General features: G+C 38.7%; 1 protein-coding gene across 3 annotated transcripts in view; it reads left to right on the top strand.

Moving 5' to 3' along the window:
• Positions 1 to 16617, top strand: part of dapk2b (death-associated protein kinase 2b) — a 176057-nt gene that overhangs the window by 61377 nt on the left and 98063 nt on the right. For all 3 annotated transcript variants that reach the window (XM_679634.10, XM_073943217.1, XM_073943216.1), the window contains exon 2: positions 7834 to 8055. In XM_679634.10, coding sequence (XP_684726.7) covers positions 7834 to 8055 — 222 coding nt within the window. The remainder of the gene's footprint in view (positions 1 to 7833; positions 8056 to 16617) is intronic.

Genomic DNA, 16617 nt, shown 5'->3' on the forward strand with positions numbered 1-16617 from the left:
TATCTGGAAGCTGAACATTAAGCGATAATACTTCAAAGGAGCTAAACATAAGTCCGTTTCTCTGTTTAATATTAAGGAAATCACTAAAGATTGATGCAACTCCACCACCACGACCAGTTTGACGAGCCTCATGTTTATATAAGAATCCTGGAGGAGTTGCTTCATTTAAGCTAATATAGTCATTTTGTTTCAGCCAGGTTTCAGTGAGACAGAGTGCATTAAGATTGTTTTCTGTTATTATTTCATTAATGATAAGTGCTTTAGGTGCAAGTGACCTGATGTTTAGGAGACCAAGTTTTACGAAATTTGTATTTTCACTTTCTACTGGTTTTTCTGGTTTGATTCTTACTAGATTTTTCCTGGAGCACACAGTACGTTTATTTCTTAATCTAATAATACGAGGAACAGACACAGTCTCTATAGGATTTGCCAGATATGGGTTACTGATGTTTAAGTGGGGTGAACAAGAGTCTAGGTGGCTATAGTGTGAATTTTGTGAATTTTTACCTGCTAGTCTAAATTAGGTGTCAAATAAACATTCTGAAAAAAACTTCTTTCTTGGGCTGAGTCCAACCTTTTGCAAAGTCTTTCAATATGTCAAATTCTTCTTTGGTAATAGTTTCTTTCCACTTAGTCAGTTAAAGAGTTACTATTCTTGTTGATTTCATTTTCAGTTTCTCTTTCATTGCTTTGACATTTAATAGATCAGGTCCTGCTATGTGAATTAGTCCTCCAAGAGTAAAGATACGAGAACTGATGAGTGAATTAGTCAATGCAGGCAAAAGTCCTTCTCTCGACACATCCAGACGAGAGCCAAAAATCAGTGGTTCTTGTAAAAGCCAGTGCAAAGAGTCTGTTTTTTCACATCTTGATACTTTAAAACAAGACCATACTTTAAATAAATTACAATAAAAAATAGGTAATTTGGACACCGATAACATTTTGGGGTTCATCCAAAACAATGATTTGTCTAAACCCAAAGACTCAAAGTTCTTTAAAATAATAGATGCGACTGAGCTCCAATTTTCATTTACAGTAATAGTTAGAAATCTTTGAACAAATCTAACCCTAAAAGCAGCTACTTTACTCTGCATATCAGGTAAACCTTGTCCCCCTTCATCTTTAGATAAAAATAAAAAACTTTGTGGAACCCAATGTAGATTATCCAAGAAGAAATTAACTAGTATAGACTGAATTTTTTAAGTAAAAGTTATGGGGGATCAATACAAGTTAACCAATGCCACAAGGTAGAGGCTGCCAGATTATTAATAATTAAAACTCTTCCTTTATAAGACATTTTAGAGAGTAAAAATTTCCATTTACTCAAGCGACCCACTATTTTTTCCTCTACTCCTTCAAAGTTTTTCCTAACTGTTGCATCATCCCCAAGATATACACCTAAATATTTGAACCCATTTTTACTCCATTTTAACCCAGCAGGTTGACCATGAGGCCATTTTCCACATATGATAACTTTTTTTCCAATTAACTTTAGTGGAAGATACAGACATAAAATAATTTAAAATTTCTGTCAATTTTTTTTTTTACATCTTTTTGCTCTTTAATGAGAATAGCAATATCATGAGCATAAGCAGATAATTTAAAAAAAGGTATCACAACCTGGAACTTTTATACCCATTAAATGCTCTCTAAGCTTTATTAGAAGTGGTTCAATTGACAAACTATACAACATGCCTGAAAGAGCACATCCTTGTCCAATTCCTCTAAGAGCTTTGAAGGGAGCACATAAGTCACCATTTACCTTCAGTAGACTTTCAACATCACAATACAAGACTTTTAATTTATCAATAAACTGTTTCTTAAATCCAAAAGCTTCCAAAACACTCCATAAATAACAATGCTCTATTCTATTGAATTCTTTTTTTGGTCTATTGATATTAAACCAAAATCAACATCTAAGAGCTTACCAATCTCAAGGAAGTCCCTGATAAAAGAAATGTTGTCAAAAATTTGCCTACCTGGTACAAAATAGGTCTGATCAGAATAAATGACTTCAGCCAAAACACTACTTAATCTATTCGCTAAAGCTTTCAAAAGAATCTTATAATCACAGCATAATAGAGGGACAGGCCTCCAGTTTCCAATATCATTCAGGTCTCCTTTCTTTAGCAATAAAGTCAAAACTGCTCTCCGGCAGCTTATCGGTAATCTACCACTTTCAAGACTCTCATTGATTACTTCAAGCAGATATACACCAATCTCAGGCCAAAAAGACTTGTAAAAGTCTGTCGATAGGCTATCTATACCTGGTGCTCTGCTACATTCCATACTTTTTTTTTTTGCCAACTATATTTATTAACATTTTTTGCAGATAAAATATCATATACATACAGAAATGAGGAATACACTGTTCTGCTTTTTCACAACTAAGAACCAATGACCATCAGAAAAAAATATATAGTTATAAAATGACACAATAAATGTAAAAAAAAAATAAAAAATTAATATATAAACAGCTACAGCATAAAAAACATAACTACAAAAATAATATTTAATAATAAAAAATAAAATAAAATAAAAAAAATTAAAAATAAAAACCTTTATTCCTCTTCTGCTTCACGATTAATAGTGTCAATATAATTCAACAAGGGTTTCCATGTTTTGTAAAAGGATTTTAAAGACCCTTTTAATGAAAACCTAATTTTTTCTAACTTTAAACACAAAAAAATTTCTTTTATCCATCTGTCATGTGAAGGTGGAGATGTTTGTTTCCATTTAAGGAGAATAAGCCTCCTAGCCAATAATGTAGTAAAAGCCACAACGTTCTATATTGTTGAAGGCAAATTTGGCTCAAAAGGAATTCCGAATAGTGCTGTTAGAGGATTTGGAGTGGTTGATATGTTAAAAGTTTTTATTCAATAAAAGTATTGAATACCAAAACACTGTGTTTTGGGATTTTAGACCAAAACACTGTCAATTTTTGTCAAGACCAGAACATGTGTGTGTGATTTGCTGGGGATTGTTGACACCTATTACAAGTATTATTTCTATTTGGGTATATTTTGGCTAATCTGGCATTAGTGTAGAGTGCTCTGTAAAAATCTTGCACTGCATTAAACTGTGTTGGGCACATATTGAAGAACTATGTACAAGATTGACTATATAATCCCATTCTATTTCACTGATGGTGATCTCCAACTCTTGTTCCCATGTATTCTTGGGTTATTCAGAGGAATCAGAATTCAAGGAGTTTATTGACAGATAGATGACAGAGACTATTCCTTTTCCTTTTGAATGAGGAGGCAGATTAGGGAACTGAGTAAACTGATTTTGTACAAAATGTCTTATCTGAAAGAAGCGAAAAAGATGAGTTTTGGGAAGATTAAACTTTTCAGACAAATCTGAAAATGACAAAAAATACCTTTTTCATACAAGTCCTTAATGGTATTAAGGCCCTTGGAAGACCAGTCACGAAAAACAGAATCAGAACATGATGGTAAAAAAGATACATTATTTACTATAGGTGCTAGTGTGGATGGACTTATTAGCCCAAAGTGTTTCCTAAAAGTAACCCATATTTTAATAGTATTGGTCACCACTAAACTGTCTGAGACAATTCTACCATTTATTGGAAGCTGAGAGCAAATCACTGAATAAAAGGAAAACTTTGAGGATAACAGTTCTAATTGGACCCAGATAGGATGTTTAGAACCTTTTGAAATGTTAGTCCAATGCAAAAGTTTCTTGATATTACAGGCCCAGTAATACTGCTGAAAATTTGGTAATGCAAGGCCCCCTTCTGACTTGGGAAATTCTAAACATTTTCTTCTTATTCGTGGATATTTGCCGCCCCACAAAAAAGAGTTAATTGCCTTATTCAAAGTTACAAAAAAGATGTGTTGATATGAATGGGTATGTGATCAAAGAGATAAAGAAATTTGGGCAAAATTGTCATTTTAATTAAGTTAATATGGCTGATTAGTGATATTGGAAGAGAGGACCATCTCTGCATATCTTGTTTACATGTTTCTAGCAGAGAGTTAAGATTTTTTTGAAAATACCTTTAACTGACTTAGTGATGAATACACCTAAGTATCAAAATCCTTCCTCAGCCCATTTAAATGGAAAATGATGTTTAGACAGTGTTTCAGCTGATAGATTGACTGGAAACATTTCACTCTTTTGGAGGTTTATTTTGTAGCCAGAAAATTTGCCAAACAAATCAAAAATTTGGAGGATCTATGGTAATAATGAAATTGGGTTAGATATATATAAGAGAAGGTCGTCAATTTATAAGATTTTCCATAGCGAGAAATTTTTGCTCACCATTTGCACATCATCATTTTTGTATTAGATTAGTACAGCTCCCAAACATAATAGTTCCAATAACATAACGTATTTCACAGTTTCTTTATGATTTCACTGATGTCTCACCCAACATATGATTAAGAACTGCTGTGGAGGGATTCTAGATATTGCTTGCCCTCCTCTGCCGACGCAAACCACTTGATATTTCCTTCTTTGCTTGTTATTCGAAGTCTCGCCGGGTACAAAAGAGCCGGTTTAAGTCCTTGTTTGTACATTTCGGCCATAACTTTGCGGTATTGAACACGTTGTTCCATTACTTCAGGACTGTAGTCTTCGTAGATTGCAATTGCTTTGCCTTGATATTGTAGCTCGCCTCGTTTTTTATGTGCCTCGCGAATGACTTTGTCTTTTAGTTGGTATCGATGAAAGCGGACCACGACTGCCCTTGGTCTCTCTTCTGGTTTTGGTTTGGTGATGAAGGACCTGTGCGCACGGGTCACCTTTATATATACATATATAAGTCACCTTTATATATACATATATATATATATATATATATATATATATATATATATATATATATATATATATATATATATATATATTTTTTTTTTTTTTTTTTTATATGTTTTATGTATTTATATATATATATATTTATATATTTGTATATTTTTCATGCTATACAGATATTGTAAAGGACACAATCAATTATAGCAGCTAATTATCAACTAGTGTTGAAATAAGCAGCTGAAGAGCCCAACTAAAGCAGATGCTGACCTACATCATGGTCACTTCAAAAGAACAACAGAAATGTCATAAAGAGCTTTTATCCACATGACAGAAATAAAGTCAGAGCTCAGTAATGTGTGAAGCTTCTGATGTTAGTGGAGTTGTTTAATGATCTCTGCTGAGATCTTCATTTTTATTGTGTAATTATTTTGATTATTATAATTTAATTAAGAGTTTTATTTTCTGTTGATTTCATCTTTGGTTTTGGCTGTAATTTGTGTTTTTATTTCCTTCAGTGATTCTGCTGTTAACAGTTGTTCATCAATTTATCCTTTAATTAGACTCTTAATTATCTGATTAACTTCATCACTGCCTGAGTGTTCAACCCTCTGTAGTGAGGACACTAGTGAGGAGTTTGCTCTGGGATTTAAGGGGTTAAATGTGTTTGATGAAAAATACAGACTGTGGAATGTATTTGATGTATATGTATATGAATTTACAAATTTTTCTTAAATTGCCGGCATTTTTCTGTAAATTTAACAGCTTTTTTTTAACAGTGTAAATAAATTACAGCTAAATTATAAATGTTGTGTGGATTGAACTAAACAACATTACCTTTATGTAACTAACTTAAGTTTACTCAAATACATATCCTTTCTTTAAGGTAACTTAACTTGGTTATGTGGAACCTGTTGACCTAAAAAAAGTTAATTAGAGCCAACATATTTTTTTTTTTTTGAGTGCACCATTGTGGAGGATAGTAGCATCTATGTTCAAATCCAATATGAACTAAGAATAGCTAATGATGTGCTGCATCTTCTTTTGTTTTAAAGTAACTGTGTAGTTATTAATGCAGTGAAAATCTGTTTGCTAATTATACACATGTGAACACATTAGTACTTTGAATGATTTTACGTTTTTGCGAACTGAGCATTGTATTTGTTAATGAAATACGGTTATTTTCTGTAAATATAAACTGTCCTATTAAACTTCCGTATTTTTACAGAAAATTCCTTGTAACACCTGCTGGTATTTTTCTGTAAATTTAATAGATTTTTTTAACAGTGTAAATAAATGAAAGCTAAATTATTAATGTTGTGTTGATTGAACTAAACAACATTGCATTACCTTTATGTACCTAACTTAATTCACTCAAATAATTATTCTTTCTTTAAGGTAACTTAACTCGGTTACGTGGAACCTGTTGACATAAAAAAGTTATTTAAAGCCAACATATCATTTTTTTTAGTGTGGGTCTATTTGAAAAAGGTGTGTATGGAAAAGACCTCAATAAAGATGCCTCCTCTTCTCTTTCTCTCGCGTTTGCTAAATCCTCTTGTCCACTCATTTTTGATCTATGACAAATACTAACGTAATGTTACACTGCAGTCCACTCAGTTAAGTGCGGGTTATTTCAAAACTGACATTTCCGCGCTTGACCAATTACAGCATTCTGTTTAGTTAAAGAAAGAAAGAAAGACAATTTAAATATAATAATAATATATTAATATGTGATAGCGATTTTTTTTTGCTCAGAGGGATTACAGTTGTCTGAGCAATATAGGTTTTACAGAGAGGGAGGCACCTTTATTAAGGCTAAACATTATTAAATACCCACGAGGGACTTGTGACTTTATCACATTTGCATTATTTTTTTTAAATGTTTCCTTCCTGTTAAAAATAAATATATTTCCAATGTGATATGTAATGGGGAGAAAAAAAGTAGCATGATTTCAGCCGATAGATTCGAACCAGGTTGATGATCAATCGCGTCAAAAGATGTTGCTCTGCGCTCTACGAGGTACGCCAATCAGGCTGTACTAATGATTTGCTCCTTACTCATATATATCCATCAATCAGGCATCAAAGGGTGTAAACCGTGAACAGCTTATTCCAACTAGATGCGCTATTTGAAATTAGCCTAAAAAGACACTCTGAAATAGTTTTTTTTTCTCCCCCTTCGCAGGGGCCCCAAGTGCGCACGGGCCCCTGGGCCTGTGCCCATAAGGCCCATTGGTTAATCCGGCCCTGGTTCCGCCCATGTGCGCGAGGCAGACAGGTCTGTACAATTACGTAATTTATCGGCTTAAATATATCAGCCTAATTTAGACATCGGAGTGATAACAATAATCTTAAAAATAGCATCTATCGGCCGATAACGATATGGCCACCGATGTATTGTGCATATTGTGAAAATAAAAATAGGTGCTAGAAAAAGTGCCTAAAATTCCTTGATTTTCATTAGGCTGTGACTGTATGAACCTTGTATGAAATCAGTGTAACGTTTCAATTGTGAGGTGATAGTAAATTAAGTGATGGTCAATTCTAAGCTCTCTTGGTTGTCAGGTCATGTGTTGTATGTTGCTGAACTGTATTCAAATGGTATAAATGTACAAACACTACATTTTGAAATTTATCTGTAGTATGTCAATTTAGTTTGTTTGTGCTGCGTTCATAGACTTTAGAAAACAACGCTCATTTGTTTGATTTCTCTTCAAGAAGCTGCACAAGCCTCACAAATTTAAGGTCCTTGCAACCCAGCTTGAAAAAGCTTGAGAACCCCTGGTTTAAAACATTTGGGATGTCAGTACATATATCAGAAATATGTTTTTATATTTCAACAAATATGGTAGTATACGTAAACATAGTGTCTCTTTAGTCAAACTGTGTGTTACTTAAAAACCCATCTAAAGATCAGATTTGTGCTTTAGATAGTTACATTTTTACTTTCACATTTTTACTTTGACTTGTTATACGTTATAAGTGTTAGAAACATGATTAACCATACCAAAGAACTGAATAACTTTTTTCTTTTTTTCTCTTTCTTTTACTAAGTGGTCAGTTTGCTATCGTGAAATGCTGCAAGGAGAAGAGTACTGGTATGGAGTATGCTGCAAAGTTGATTAAAAAGCGACAGCATCAGGCAAGCCGGAGAGGCATTCAACGAGAGGAGATTGAGAGGGAAGTGAACATCCTCCAAGAGCTTCAGCACCCCAATATCATTGCAATGCATGACCTTTATGAGAACCGCACTGATGTGACGCTTGTCCTGGAGCTGTAAGTCAGAATACATCCTCCCACATTTATGAAAAGTTAGAATTATTCATTTAAACAGCCATCTTCACTCCTCACTACATTATAAGTTGTAACTATTACAGGCTCCATACTCTACACCAGCCTTTGTGTTTAGTTTTTTTTCTTTATTGATTCTCTGTTAAATTTAAGATTTTATGTGTTTAACACCTTAATTTCAAGTACTACGTCCTGATAATTTTTTTCACTAACTAAAATTCCTGCTGGCCTCATCTGAGGATCCCAAACTAACAGTTGCTTAACTTTAACTGATTCATTGGGTCATGTGCATTAGTGGCCAGAAATGATAAGACAGGCCGTTGACAGCTTATCTCCTCAGGTCACCGGCTCACCACCCAGGCCGACTCAGTGCGAGTTGGTCTTTTCTCTCAAACCCAACACCTACTCTAATGTTCGTGCCAGAGTGGCGTTCGTTATTTCCATGCTGACCGGGTGAGCCAGAGACTGGGCAGCGGCTTTATGGTAGGCCAATTCTGATTGTTGTCATCACTTCCTCAGTTTTAAGCCGGAGATGATAAAGGTGTTTGATCAATCAGTCCACGATCATGAGGCCTCGCATCTCCTCTCCACTCTTCGCCACGGACGAGGATCAGCAGCGGACTATGCAATCGAGTTCCACACTCTGGCAGCCACGAGCGATTGGAACGAGCCCGCTCTCGCGGCCTGTTTTCTAAAAGGTCTCAGCGCTGAGGTTTAGGAAGAACTGCTGGCTCACGATCTTCCCACTCGTTTAGATCCACTGGTTGAACTGGCACATCGAGTGGATAAACGCCTCGACCGCCGCAAACATCTCTTCTGTTCCTCACCTGTGTTTTCTGCCCCTCGTACAGGTCCTTTCTCTCTGACGTCACTGCCAGACACCGAGTCCATGCAACAGGGTACCATGCACCTCTCCCAAGTGGAGCGACAGCGCCGTCTAGCGGCAAGACTTTGCATGTACTGCGGGGGTGACGGACATTCACCCTGAGATGTCCTTTAAAGCAGTCTGGCTTATCAGCTGTTGGAGGTGTACAGATGAGCGCAACCACTTCATCTTCATCACTCATGTCCTGTACGTTGCTGAACGTCACTTTACACAACAGGGATTCGTCCATTTTCTGCATGGCGTTCGTCGGTTTTTGTGCAGAGGGGAACTTTATGGATGAGAAATGGGCCAAAGACAATAAGATACCTTTTCAGACACTAGACCCTCCTCTCACCATGTACTCTCTTGATGGACAACCCCTGACCAGGGTCAACATTGTCACTCTTTGTCACTTTGTCTCAATCTATCTGGTTATCACAAGGAGACAATTTCATTTAAGTTATTTCGTTCTCCTTTCACACCATTAGTTTTAGGTCATCCTTGGGTTATCCAACATAATCCTCACATAGACTGGTCTAAAGGGACAATATTTACATGGAGTGTACCTTGTCATGTCAAATGCCTCGTATCTGCTGTACCTGCTGTGTCTTCTGTTTCTGTGTTACAGGAGGAGCCCGGACATTTATCCGGTGTTCCAGAGGAGAACCACGATCTGCGAGTGGTGTTTAGCCACTTACAGGCCGCCTGTCTCCCTCTGCATAGTCCGTATGACTGCAGCATGGATCTCATTCCAGGGGAGCACTCCTCCTCGCGGTAAGCTCTATTCTTTATCCGCTCCCGAGCGCCAAGCCCTTGAGAAGTATTTTTCGGAATCGCTTGCTGCAGGTACTATAGTCCCATCAACCTCTCCGGCTGGAGCAGGGTTTTTCTTTGTAAAGAAGAAAGACAGTTCCTTACGCCCCTGCATAGACTATAGATGGTTAAATACGGTTAATACAGAGGGTTAAATAGGGTTACGGCTTTAGCCTTTGATGTTCTACAGGGCGCTAAGGTTTTCACCATGTTGGATTTACGTAACGCCTACCACTTAGTACGCATTAAACAAAATCATGAGTGGAAAACAGTTTAAAACCCTGCTCGGCCACTTCCCTTCGGTCTAGTAAATGCTCCCTCCGTATTCCAAGCTCTGATTAACGATGTGCTTCGGGACATGCTTAATGTCTTAGTTTTTGTATACTTAGACAATATCCTAGTCTTTTCTCCTAACCTCTCCGTTTCCATCCAACATGTCCGCTGCGTACTACAACGCCTGCTGAAGAATCACCTTTTTGTAAAGGCAGAGAAGTGTGAATTTCATGCCAAATCAGTTACCTTCTTAAGGTCCGTTATCTTGGAGGAGGGGATCAGTTTGGATCCCTCGAAGGTGGGCGTGGTAATCGATTGACCCGTGCCCGACTCACGGACAGCATTGCAAAGATTCCTTGGCTTCGCCAATTTCTACCACCGTTTCATCCGAAAATTTAGTCAAGTTGCCTCCCTGCTGACTGCGCTTACATCCACTAAGATTCAATTCGCTTGGACCCTGGCAGCTCAAACAGCTTTTGAACGCCTTAAGGAGCTTTTCTCCACTGCTCCCATCTTTGTTATTCCCGATCCGTCACGCCAGTTTATCCTCGAGTTAGACGCGTCTAGCGTGGGTGCTGTTTTATCACAACGGGCAGAGGATGACCAGGTCCACCCGTGCGCTTTTTTCTCTCATTGCCTCTCTCCCAATAACGATGTGGGAGATTGCAAACTCCTTACTGTACGCTTGGCCATCGGTGAATGGCGGCAATGGTTAGAGGGATCGTCTGTACCATTTGTTGTCTGGACTGACCACCGAAATTTAATTTTTATTCGCTCAGCCAAGCGACTCAATGCTAGACAAGTGCGATGAGCTCTTTTCTTTAGTCGCTTTGATTTCACGATCTCATAAAGACCCGATAGCAAGAACATTAAATCAGATGCGTTGTCACGTCAATTTAATACCACCGAAGACGAGCAACCTCCCAAAACCATTCTTCCTGAGAGGAGAGTGATAGGCGCAGTTATGAGGAAGATATTTACAATTCACATCACATTTCTGCAAGGAGTTTTGTCGGCAGATAGGGGCCACGGTTAGTTTGTCATCCGATTCCATCCCCAAACGGGCAGGCTGTACGTGTAAACCAGATCCTTGGCCGTCTCCTCCACACTTTAGTCGCCCACAATGCAGCCTCCTGGTGCGAGCAGTTGGGTTGGGCTGAATATGCCTATAATTCACTGCCCACATCAGCCACTGGGCTCTCCCCCTTTCACTGTTGTTTGGGCTATCAACCTCCCTTATTCTCCTTGCAAGAACCTGAGGCTTCTTTACCCTCCTTACAGGCTTTCATTAGATGATGCCGACGCACTTGGCAAAGAGTGTGTAGATCACTATTTCAGACTCGCAAATGAACACGTCGCAGTGCCAATCTACATCATAAGAAAGCCCCCGGATATGTCTGTGGTCAGAAAGTCTGGATATCTGCGCGTAACCTCCCTCTGCAGACTCCCTCTCGTAAACTCACTCAAAGATTTATAGGACCCATTTCCATCTCTAAGAACATCAACCCTGTAGCTGTCCGCCTACGTTTACCCCACTCAATGCAGCGCGTTCATCCCGTTTTTCACGTTTCTTGCATTAAGCCCGTTATACGCGCTCCCTCCAGAACTTCCCCCTCCTCCCATCCTGCTCTTGTCAATGATAACCCTATTTTTACTGTTAAGAAGATTCTTACCTCACGCCCCCCTGGCAGGGGTTTTCAGTATCTTGTTGATTGGTAGGGATACGGTCCTGAGGAGAGGAGTTGGGTGGCGGCCCGGGACATTTTGGACCGCTCGCTGATCGAGGACTTCTTAAGCTCTCGGCAGTCTCTCTCTGGGGGCGCCAGGGGTTGACCCACGGGAGAGGGTACTGTTACGGGTCAGGTTTGATCTAAACTTCTGTGTTGTTAACATCAGCTGTTTCTCCTTTCAATCAGCGCTTGTGCGCAAGCATTACTCACCTGTTTCCATTTGAGTCTATTTAAATCCCTTGAAGGTAACCGATTGGCCCGTGCCCGATTCACGGACAGTGTTGCAAAGATTCCTTGGCTTCACCAAATTCTACCACCGTTTCATCCGAAACTTTAGTCAAGTTGCCTCCCCACTGACTGCGCTTACATCCACTAAGATCCAATTCGCTTGGACCCCGGCAGCTTTTGAATGCCTTAAGGAGCTTTTTTCCACCGTTCCCATCCTCGTTTTTCCCGATCTGTCAGGCCAGTTTATCCTCGAGGTAGACGCGTCTAGCATGGGCGCTGTTCTCTCAGAGGATGACGAGGTCCATCCGTGCGCTTTTTTCTCTCATCGCCTCTCTCCCGCCGAGCGCAATTACGATGTGGGACCTCCTCCTTTTTGTCTCACTATATATACCTGCCCCTTCTTGTTACTCTTTGTCGGATTATTGTGCTGATTAAAGCCTACAGACCTGCTCCCTCTCTCTAGTGAACTTAACATCTCAATCTTGTCTAGTCTAGTTACTTTGATTATCAACTTATCGCTTTGCTTACCTGTGATCTGAACAGTCTCCTTGCGGCTGATTCCCAGCTCCTCACCTGCGCTCGCCAGCTACAGCCCTCGCTTTGCTCCAAGGGAGCCGAGGCGGATCACCAGTTGCTCTCACTCCAGTCTGCGTTCTCCCATGGGTGGTTGGAGATCGGCAGCTGCTTTATTTCATCATTTCTTGCGAATAAACTCTTAATTTTGAACTGAACTCTTTCTGTTTTCTATCCAAGTCTGACAAGGCAGAGTTTATATATATATATACATACACACACACACACACACACACACACACACACACACACACACACATATATATATATATATATATATATATATATATATATATATATATATGTATATATATATATATATATATATATATATATATATATATATATGTATATATATATATATATATATATATATATATATATATATATATATATATATATATGTATATATATATATATATATAGTATTTGTATTTGTATTCGAGTAAAATTCAAAATGGCGCAAAAATATATATTTTTTCTATTACACTTCTAATTTACATTATAGTGAAATATTGTTTAATTATACCCATTATATAAATTATAGACATGCAATATTGGTTGTTGTTTTTGAACATGTGACAAGAAACGTCATTGAAAAGAAAATAACATAGAAGCCATTATCTCATCCATGGTTAAACCAACAACTAATAAAATACCATTGTGAATATTATGAACCCCACCACCACTGTTCTTGTTGAAGGACATTGAAAAGACAGAATAAAAACAAATAATGCTTAAAAAAAAAACTGTTCTTCTTCTGAAAGAACTTTTTTCCAATGGACAGAATTCCAAAAACTAAAATTCACTAAATAAATCTAAATAAAACCCTGCCTGGGAGATCTGGCAGAACAAAAGTATTCTATATAATAATAAAAGTTGCAGCAGTGCTATTGTCATCTGCCAGCCACAAAACAGACACAAAGTTTTTTTGCTTTTTTTATGTTTGAAACTGACTTGCTGGGGCAGAATGTGGCTGTGTTGATGGTTTGGTGCTTGTGGAGGATTTAGCAAACCATAGCTGTGCTGATTGAGGGGATAGATGCTTGTGAGGGGTTCACAGACAGTATCAGGAGAGGATGCTTTTAGTGCCTGTGATAATACATTACATAGAAGGTTGTGCGGTGGCACAGTGAGTAGCACTGTCGCCTCACAGCAAGAAGGTTGCTGGTTCGAGCCCCAACTGGGTTCTCCCCATGTTGGCGTGGGTTTCCTCCGGGTGCTCCGGTTTCCCCCACAGTCCAAACACATGCAATACAGGTGAATTGGGTAAGCTAAATTGTCCTTATTGTATGTTTGTGAAAGAGAGTGTATGGATGTTTCCCAGTGCTGGGTAGCAGCTGGAAGGGCAGCCACTGCATAAATCATATGCTGGATAAATTGGTGGTTTATTCCACTGTGGCAACCCCAGATTGATAAAGGGACTTAGCCGAAAAGAAATGAATGATTATGCATAGAAGATGTTGACAGATGTTTAATATCTCTGCCTCTGCTGATTTCACTTTTGCACACATTATACAGTATTAGTTTGTTTTATCTGCAGCTCCACTGACTGTAAAATTCTTCCACAGAGAACATGAAGTTTTTTTTTGACTGTTGGAGGACCAAGAAATGGCTCAGATGCAGTCTCACTCTTTTTCTATTCGGGTGCCCAAATGTATTTGAGGAGTTTCAAGTTAATAAAAAGTGACGGGAAGCTACGCTAAGGTTAACTAGCCTATAGCTTATATCTTGCTGTCTGCAAAAGACAGTAATGTAGACGTACCATATAACTCCCATAAGTGCATACTATTCGACACAACTGCAAAAGCATCGTTTTAACCTTTATAAAAGAACGTTAACGTTACTCTGTCAACAGTCCATTGTCTAAATTACCGTGCAAACAGAGCTAAAGTTGCGTAAACAGAGAGCACCCGATTGCAAACTTCAAAAATGCAGCGTAATGGAAAATCCTGATCAAACTCCGCTACAAGTTTATAAACTGCATCTGGAAACCAATTAAGGTCCAAAAATCTATTTAACAAAAATAGTGATGCAGTTAAGTATTTTTTTCGCTCAGCCGAGCCTTCTCTGTCTGTATCTGTGGAGAAGCTTGTGCCAGACACATTTTACCTCCGCCCCGCCCTCCGACTACTGACTGAGCGTGTCTCTGTGTCTCTCTCTCTCTCTCTCTCTCTCTTTCTCTCACTCACTCACGCGGCATGCACTGTGGTCTCATGAGGAAACGCTGCTTTTTGATATAATGTTTTTCTTGCTCCCGAATACAAATAATTTTTCAAGTATTTGTTCGAAATAAGTATTCATAAAAAACACGCTATTCGTGCCTTTCCAAATACCGTATTCGGGTTCGGCTCCACCCTTATTATATATATATATATAAAAAACTGACACTTTGATGGAGAGAGTTTCAATCCGTACTCCCTTAACTGCTGGAGCACACGGAGAAGCCTAGCTTCGTGCTCCTCCAATGTGGCTGAAAAAACAATTACATCATCCAAAAAGACTAAAACTTCCTGGAGATTGAGACTGCCCATGCAGTTCTCCATTAACCTTTGGAAGGTACTAGGAGCGTTAGTGATGCCCTGAGGCATACGATTAAACTCGAAAAATCCCAAAAGGACATACAAAAGCAGTCTTTGCTCTGTCACACTCTTCCATTTCAATCTGATAATAACCAGACTTAAGATCCATTTGGAACCTGTAAGAGTGGAGAAAGCTTCTTCAACGTTGGGAAGTGCATAGGCATCCCGAATTGTCAAGGAATTTAGCTTTCTGTAATCAATACAAAGGCGGATATCCCCATTCTTTTTGCGAATAACCACAATTGGGGAGGAGTACGGAGACTCTGATTCGCGAATCACACCAGCTTCAAGAAGAGCCTGCAAATGTCTCCTTACAGCCTCATAATTGTTAGGGTGGATAGGGCGGGACCTTTGCTTAAATGGTGTTTCATCTGTCAGTTTTATGTGGTGTTTCACCTTGGATGTATGCCCAAAGTCAAGATCGTGTTGAGCAAAAACATCCGCATATGCAATTAGACTCTGTGTCACTCTGTTCTTCCATTCCTCTGGAAGAGGAGAATTACCGAAATCAAATGTCAGGCTAGATGGGCCATCCTCATGAATTGGCTGAGGGGAAGCAGAGCAACAGTTCACGTTAGCAACCTCTTTCTTTGAGACAATAATGCAGTGTGAAGGCAGTGTTATGTCATGCTCTGATTCATTTCTGACCCACACGGGTAGTGTATAAGTGTTCTGCTTAGGCAGGGTCACAAGACAACATTCCACAAGGATTCCTCCAGGCAAGGTAGATAATGCTGGCTGTTCGATAACAGCATACTCATTGGAGGCGTAAACCTTAGCACATCCATCAAGAAGAACTCTTCCTTGAGCAGGTATAACATTCTTTACTTTGCCTTTCAGAGTCACCATACCAATCTTCCCCGTTGAGCTGACATGGTTTCTGCTCTTCAAGGTATGAAGGATTTGTCTATAGCCATATACAGGGGAAAGACTGTTAGATTGTCTGCCAGAGCAATGCTCATCATACAAGACATCAAGGGCATTTGTCCCAATGAGTACAGGAATGTCGCTGTTACTGCGTAGATCAGGAATGATTAAAGCTAGGGTCGAAATTTCAGGCTCATCTTTGACAAAGTTTGCTGGAAACTTTAGGCTAATTGGCACATAGGCCAAGTATGGTACATTTTGTCCATTAGTACATTCAATGTCAAGACCTTCAATTGGTTGAATTGGCTGCTCTGCTAGATAACTCTCATAGAAGGAAGCAGAGACAGTGGTCACTTGAGACCCAGTGTCGAGGATGCAATTACAGTTCACACCCGACACTTTAACATCAGCTGTACATTTTTGACCAATTAAACCTTTAGGGAGTCGGGGTTGATTCTCAACGTTATGTGACTGTACTGATAATTTCATCAAAGACTTTTCCGGAGGACATTTCAGTGTACTACTAGTCCCTGACAGTCCTGTATCAGGAACTGATTTCAGTTTAAATGTTCGTTCTGTTGCATCCAGACCTGTTTCCTTTGTCTGAACTCCACAC

This window comes from Danio rerio, chromosome 25, assembly GCF_049306965.1.
Source record: "Danio rerio strain Tuebingen ecotype United States chromosome 25, GRCz12tu, whole genome shotgun sequence".
Taxonomy (NCBI): Eukaryota; Metazoa; Chordata; class Actinopteri; order Cypriniformes; family Danionidae; genus Danio; species Danio rerio.